An 8,186-nucleotide genomic window follows, 5' to 3' on the forward strand; every position below is an offset into this window, starting at 1 on the left:
AGTTTTAAAATAAAATAAAGACAGTAAAGCAGGATAAAATATAATCACTAATCCTCTCTCTCCTTTTTAATATGAAAAAGATACAGAAAGGGCAGTTAAGGAATGGAAGTCTCATTAAGGGAGACTGAGAAACCACTTCATCCAGAAATATTCCTCCTATCTACCCATTCGTCTCTCCCCAAACTACTTGCATATGGACTCCCATTTGAACTCAATGCTCTCTATGAAAATATAATCTGGAATACACATTATAATCATAGTTTAGAAAAAAATATGAAAAATAAAAAGAGCTATTCAAATCACCACAGATCCCTGTGCAAATATTTTTTGTTTAGGGATGGTTATTGCAACATGGTTTGATAATTGCTAAAAACTAAACATCACCTAAATGTCTAAATAGGGAACTGACTAAATAAGCTGAGATACCTGTACAATAGAATACTGCATAACCCTTAAATGATGATGTAGAACTGTTTAATGGCACAGAAAAATGTCTCAGATATAGTAAGTGCATAAAAGATTATACTGTGTATAAGAGAATTTTGTTTTTATAAATATGCACATATATACATATATGTATATTCCAAAATATTTAAAAATGTCTGAGTAGCAGAATTAAAGTTGAACGTAAGTATTTGGTTTTTGTTTTTCTTGTTTATATTTTCCATTTTTTTTCAAAATGAAAATGGGTAACAATTATAATAAAAATATATAAAGTTGAAATTTAAAGACAGCAATTCTCCACACAATCTGATGTTAGATGTTTAAAATATGCTGGTTATTAAAATGCAGTTGGCCACTTTAAATATAAAAGCAATATATTGCTCATGAGGCTATTCAAACAGCACAGAATCATAGAAAGAATATAAAATTGGCCCTCCTCCTCTATCCTTATCCAACTAATAAGAGGTAACCACTGTTAAGTTGGGTGAATATGCTTCTAGAAATTTTTCTGTGTATACAAAAACATACACACGTGTGTGTACATGTATACATGTACTTTTAATTTGCTAAAATAGACTATGCATACTGTACTACAACTTTTTTCCCTTAATATACCATAGAAAGACCCCCCTGTGACACAGATGTACTTCATTCTTTAATTGCTCTACAGTATTCCACTATAAGCATGTATTAAAGTTTATTTATCAAGTCTCATGATGCATATTCAGGCTATTTTCTTCTTTGTTATTGTGGGTAAGAAGTCAGAAAAAAAAAAAAAAACGCTTTTCCCATTCTGCAAGAGAATATGATTTTTGGTCAAATCTGTACTTCTGTTCACCTGGCAACTAAATAAAAATTGGTATGTCGACTACCTTACTAAGCTATATACACCTGCTTGGAAGACTGTATCTGGACTGGGAGAATTATACATATTTGGATAGGAAGTCTTATCTCTGGGCCTCTCACAGTGCAGTGTGACTAACATGCCTCTTGTGGGAAATGTGAAAACTATTTATGCCCATAAAGCTGTTACAAGAGGTACTGGCTTCTATGGGGTTGAGGCTTTTCAGCCAGGTGGATCCCATATTTTATATTTACTGCTGAATGGACGTCCAAAGAAGAGGAATATCTGAATCTGCCCTGCTGGAAAACTGTACTTGTCTTCTATCTTTCTTGAGTAGACTAATGGAACCTATGGTAATCTTGTGAGTCCAAAGATATAGCTGAGTCTAAGAATATGTTCTAGTAGGTAATGATAGTAATGTTATTCTAAAGGGTAATGATAACCATTATCCCTACAAGAGTACAATGAAATGTCTTGTGTATCAATCTTTGTACTGTTGTCTGCTTACTGCCCCAAGATAAATCCCTAAAAGTAGGCTAGTAGCAAAAGATACACACTATTTTTTAAAAAAGAAAGAAAAAAAAGATAAACACTATTTTAAGGTTTTGATCTCCAATTATAAACTACTCTCTAAAAAATGTTGTAGCAATTTACATTCCATCTTAATACTGAAGGGAGCTCCGGTGGTATAGTGCCTAAGGCATTTGACTGCTAACCAGAAGGCTGCAGGTTCAAACCCACCAGCCACTCCTTGGAAGGAAGGCTGGGCAATCTACTTCTATAGTAATACCGCCTTGGAAACTCAAGGAGGGCCGACTATGAGTCGGGTCCGACTCCACAGCAGGGAGTTTGGTTTTTTCCAACACTGAATGAGAATGCCTAGCTAACATTAGATAATGTGCATTTTATTAATCTGCCCATTTAATGGACAAAAATTTATATAATTTCCTTCAGTTACTAGTAAGGTTAAACATTTTCTAATATGCTTATCATCTTCATGTCCTTTGTCAAATTTTTAAATGGGTTGTGTTTCTTTAATGATTTGGAGTTCTCCTTATGTAGTTAAATAAAAATTCCAAGTTTTCTATTATGCTTAGAAAGGCCTTCAAGACTATAGGAACATCTCCTCTATTTCCTAATCACATTTATAATCTTTCTGTTTAGATTTTTAATCCAGCTACAATTTATGTTTAGTTATAGTCTGAGGTGAGGATCCAAATTATTCTTTTCTAAATGAGCAGTCAACTGTATGTTGCTGTTGTGTGCCATCGAGTAGATTCCAACACATAGTGACCCTACAGGGAAAGGGGAGAAGTGCCCCATAGCAGTAATCTTTACAGAAGTAGACTGCCACGTCGCTCTTCCATGAAGCAGCTGGTGGGTCCGATCTGCTGACCTTCTGGTTAGCAGCTAAATGCCTTTACCACTACACCACCAGAGCTCCTGTGTACTGAGTACAGCGCTTGTTAGAGATGAACATAAGAATCACCTGGGCAGTCATCAAAATGCAATGTGGGCCCAAGCTAGCCCTACTGAATTCCAATCTCTCCAGATGGGGCTTAGGCCTGAACATTTTTAAAGAGGATCCAGTCTACCTCCAGGTGATTCTGAGGTATGCCGCTGGTTAAGTACTCTTGCTACGTTAACATTAACTAAGCTATTTGCTGCTTTCTCCCAAATACTCTGTTAAGATGTTAAAGTAGCGATCATCTACTCCTAGCTTACCAAGGACACCCTTGTTATGCTACTTTGTAAAAATTAAAAAATGGATGTTGAATGTTATCCAATGTCTTTTCACCATCAGGAAGATGATAAATATTTTTTATTCTTTATTAATTATAATGGACCATATTATAAAATTTCCTAATTTTGAGCAGTTTTAAAATTCCTAGAATAGAGCAGAATTCGATTTGCTATGATTTTATTTAGGATGTTTGTACATGTATTTATAAATGTGAGATTGGTCTACAGTTTTTTTACTGCTTTATTTGTCGGGTTTGTTATCACGGTTATGCGAGTTTTACAGAACGAAATAAGCAGCCCTTCGTCTTCTGCTGTGTGCTGGATCTCTTTAAACAGCACTAGAATTACAGGCACACCTCATTTCACTGCATTCCACTTTACTGCATTTCTCAGATACTGGATTCTTTACAAATTGACGGTTTGTGGCAACCCTGCGTTGAGCAAGTCTATCGGCACCATTTTCCCAACAACATGTGTTCACTTTATGTCTCTGTGTCACATTTTGGTAATTCTCATAATATTTCAAACTTTTTCAAATGCTACTGCACACTTAACAGACTACAGTACAGTGTAAATATAACTTTTATATGCACTGGGAAACAAAAAATTCCTGTGACTCACTTTACTGCAATATTACCTTTATTGTGGCGATCTGGAACTGAAGCCACGATATTCCAAGGTATGCTTGGATCTGTTCTTTAAAAGTCCGATAGACCTCATCTGAAAAACCTCTGTGCCTTTATTACTAAAGTCTGGTCAAATTTATACTGCAGAATCAGCACACTATGCAGTTACAGTGACTTGGTGACTACATGTATAAACTACAGACTACACAGGACAGTAGACCTTGAAATCACTGGTTTGTGGTAGGCATTAAGAGTAAAACAGTGCTTTACAACTCTCAAAGGCAAATCAGGAAATGCTACCAATTTATATTCCACTCAATTAAACAAATGGAACCATTACAGACATACACTAACACCACTAGCTCAAAGCAGCACAGATGAGTAAAAGACCCACAGAAGCAAGGATAACATGCAACCCTAAATCTCCAAATATAACTCATCATTCTTCCAAAGTCTTTAGACTTCCATCTTCACACTGACCTCCTATTCTAAGATACCAACAATTATCATCTGCACTATCTGCAATAGTCAACAGTCTCCTAACTCATCTCCCCATTTCCAATCTTGCTTTTGTCCCACCTTAGGGTCTTACAACATGCTATTCCTTCTGCCTAGAACACTTTCCCCCACCCACATTCATCTTCCTCATGCCTCACATCTCAGTTCAAGCACTACTTCCTTAAGGAAATTCCCTGAACACTTCGCCATTACAGACTAGTTAGCTCCTTCTTAAGATATAATCTCAAATCTCTTTGTAACTTATTATTTATGGTACTTAATGTAGTTTGTAATTGTACCTGATATATATAAGCTCCAAGAGGACAATCTCTGTTTTATTTTTCGTATTATTTATTTTTGTTTTTGTTGAGCATACACACAGCAGAACAGACACTAATTCAACACTTTCTATATGCACCATTTCTTCTGGTCTCATGGCAAAGGAGGCAGTTGTTCATAGAGGCATTAGCCACACATTCCATTTCCTCCTATTCCTGACTCTCCTTCTTCCTCTGCTGCTTTAGGTGAATAGAGAGCAACTGTGCCTTGGACGGCTGCTTGCAAGCTTTTAAGATCCCAGATACTATGTAACAAATTAGGAGAAGCGCTAAACAAATTATTAGGCCTATTAACTGGGATGTCCCATGAAACCATGACTCTAAACCTCCAAACATAAATCCTATGAGGTATTTGGTTATACATAAGCAGCCTCAGCAGCTACTCTTTTTTTGTCATTGTTATAAACGTATCCTATCATACAACGTTTGCTAATCTAACTTTTTACAAGTGTCTGTATTTGGGTGTTTTTTTTGGTTTTTTTTTTTTTTTTTGGTATGCCCAACTCCTAGTACAATGCCTGGCACATAGTAAGCACAATAAATACTGCTTGAATGAATGTTAATACAGGGATATGTAATAAGAGGGAAATGTCAATTGCAGTATTTGTTCCTCACGTGTCTCTAGTCTTCTACAGCAGGCTAAACACCACCTAAGGACAGTGCTCAAGTAACCTAATGTCATCTATTTCAGAGTGGTTACTTACTGACATCTTTAGGAAAATGGACAGTTGTTGTTTCTTACTTGTAAATTCCTCGCGACATATTTTCAATGTATTTAGCTTTGTCCTGTACTCCACAGTGGTAATGGTAAGTCTTAACACAGGCCTTTATTTCACATCCAATAGTAGCGCCAGGCTGACTGCAAAGTGTACATTTCTGTTTAAGGAAATAGAAAGGAATAATCATAAACACTTTTTCAAAGTTTATGCAATCTTATTCTATTTAGGCATATTTTAGCCAACATTTCAATTTACAAGAAAGGGGGGGGCAGCTATATTTTCTAGTGAAAAAAAGCACATTGAATGTATATGTCACACACATTGAATTATACTGCAATTTAAACCATATTTTGATAAAATTTCTGATATTAAATCATTCCCTGACATTTCCATTATTTAACATTTGCTAAACTGCCAGCTTGTTAGAAAAACTGTCCTAACCCTACTAGTACCTCAATGTAGGTAACATACTCCTCAATACCGCCAAACACACAAAAAAGTATGATCGTCTGTATTATAGTGGATGGCACTTTTCCCCCTACACCCCAGATTGGAACCTTTCTTATTATCACCATGGCAAAGAATTAGAAAACAGAAAAGCAATCCCCCCAAGGGGGATTGTTATCAAATCCGCAAAAGTGCTGAGAGTCTAAAGGGACTGATGTATCTTTTCAAGACTCAATTTGGCCTAGATCAACCTTGCCTAAAGAATGTTCTGGGATTTAAAGGTCCTTGGTGAAAAAAGTTCAGAGTCAAATGAAATGCTAAATTAAGCAGATTGCTTTATTGCAGAACTTCTCACAGCCTTTTTTTCAGGAGGGGGGTATACTAAACAGTTCCCAAGATACCCTTTTGGTTTTTTTGGGTAGGGGAGCATCCTGATGGTCTAATTTCCTTTGAATCATACTTAGGGAAATGCTAGGTTAGTGTTTACCTTAACCTTCAACAGTGCAGAGATAAATAATAAGTTGATCAAGAGAACTGAATGGTTATGCTAGTCATCTATTTGGACTGTGGCTGTAAAACACAAGAATGTTGCTCATGATATGATAAAGTAATTTTCCTTCTTTTTTTTTTTTTAATACTATAGGCTCTGTTATAAAGCAGTTTCACTTCTAAAAGAGTAATCAAAATATCAGTAAACTGAACTTTATTAAACATAAACAATTTTCACATTGCTAGCTTCCCATTTTATTCAAATTAACCGAACCATTACATACATTTTTATTGTTGTAAAGTTATCTATAACACAACATTTGCCTAAGTCAACATTTTTCATATGTACAATTTAGTGCATTATTTTCATGTTTTTCTTCACCTTCAAAATCACAGATCTGCAAAAGGTCATTCCAAATGGATCAGACAAAGATCATCAATGTCTGAAACCATCAGATGAAAGACTGAAGGGCACTTCACAATGGAGGGATGACACTTCTCACCAAACATAAGGATCTCAGACATTATGACTCCCTGATGTGATAAAATATATGGGTGACACAGTCCCACTTATGAAGGCCTCTTACCCCCTCAAAAGTTGAAACTGAATCTAATTAAGCCTTTAGATCTTATCTTCCACTTTAAAAGAAAACAAACACATATCAAAATTGTGTGACACTCTATAGAACAATTAACCCAGTTTCTTCAATAAGTCAATGGCATACAAAAAACCCAAAACAAAACAAAGAGAAGACGAGAGACTTCCTTATATTACTTAAGAGATATAGAAACAACCAAATGTAACACGTGGTCCTTGCTTGGATCCTGATCCACACAAGGCATCCTTAAAAAGATAGTTTTGAGACAATAGGAGAAATAGAAATAAGAGCTGGTATTTAAAAGAAACTCAGGAATTATTCTTAATTTATATGGTACACTGGCATTGGGGTTAGGTAAGAAATTATCCAAGTTCTTAGAGATGAGTACTGAACTATGTAGAAGTGAAATGATGTAAAGTCTGAAATCTTCTTTAAAGCACTTCAAGCAATGACAAAAGACAAAGATAATCCAAATGTTAGAGAATCTTGACAACTCATGAATCAAGGTGACTGATATATGAGTGTCACTATGCTCTCAATTTTGATATGTTTGAAAATTTTCACAATAAAAATGACTTTGCATTCCACTGACATTTTAAAACATTCATAAACTGTAAGGGAATAAGTAATCAACAAACATCAATATTTTTAAAAGCTACTTATTAAACCAAATGTTTTAGTTCAATCCTTTTTAAACTATGAGATTAAGGTACATTTTATAAAGGAAATGTTTAAATTATGATAAACATTTTAAGAGACTTACTTGTGTATGTGTACTTGAACTGAGCAGAAGACACCAAGAAAAAAAAAACCCAACCACCCTTTCATTTATTAATTTATAATGAGGAGGTTCTCAGTGCTACACTAGAGTTATAGAATTTTTCTAGAAGCCAGCTTAAACAATATAACATTTTTATTTAATAAGATGTGTTACATTCACATCTTCATTTATTTTATTAGAAGACACTCAAATACCCTAAAATAGAAATCTTCTCAGTATAATTCTTATAAGTAATAATGTTACATAGAAAAAAGAATTAAAGGAGTTGGTAATATCATCCTTTTATTATATTACAAAAAAGCAAAAAAATACTTTGCTTAAACCTATGAGCTACTTTATAGGACATTTTTTGATGACTGGATAGATTTTAGATGTGTTCTAAATTTAAAGCAGAAAGTCAAGCGGAAGATTGTATAACCTAAATATAAAACCACAGACCATTCTTTTTCCTCGCTTAATCTCCTGAAGTACAGTTTTAATATCAAAATCTCCAAATTCTGCTCTTGATGTTGTTGTGAGCTGGACTGTGCCAGAAGAAAACAACTAGAGAAGAAAAACGGAGGGACATTAACATTCAGAATCCTTGTGAGAAAAAGATAAACAACATAATAACAAATGTCATATTACTTTAATTTCCTGATGAAGAGAAATGTTCCTC

At 34.7% G+C, this 8,186-nt stretch overlaps 1 protein-coding gene across 1 annotated transcript in view; it reads right to left on the reverse strand.

Moving 5' to 3' along the window:
• The window catches only part of PHF6 (PHD finger protein 6), a 39,671-nt gene that overhangs the window by 3,260 nt on the left and 28,225 nt on the right, over window positions 1-8,186 (reverse strand). Inside the window, exons 7-8 of the mRNA XM_007950720.2 lie at window positions 7,967-8,071; window positions 5,236-5,369 (exon numbers count right to left, since the gene is read on the reverse strand). Coding sequence (XP_007948911.1) covers window positions 5,236-5,369; window positions 7,967-8,071 — 239 coding nt within the window. The remainder of the gene's footprint in view (window positions 1-5,235; window positions 5,370-7,966; window positions 8,072-8,186) is intronic.

The sequence above is a fragment of the Orycteropus afer genome, unplaced genomic scaffold (assembly GCF_000298275.1).
Source record: "Orycteropus afer afer isolate SDZICR_OR568_19922 unplaced genomic scaffold, OryAfe1.0 scaffold00287, whole genome shotgun sequence".
Lineage (NCBI taxonomy): Eukaryota > Metazoa > Chordata > Mammalia > Tubulidentata > Orycteropodidae > Orycteropus > Orycteropus afer.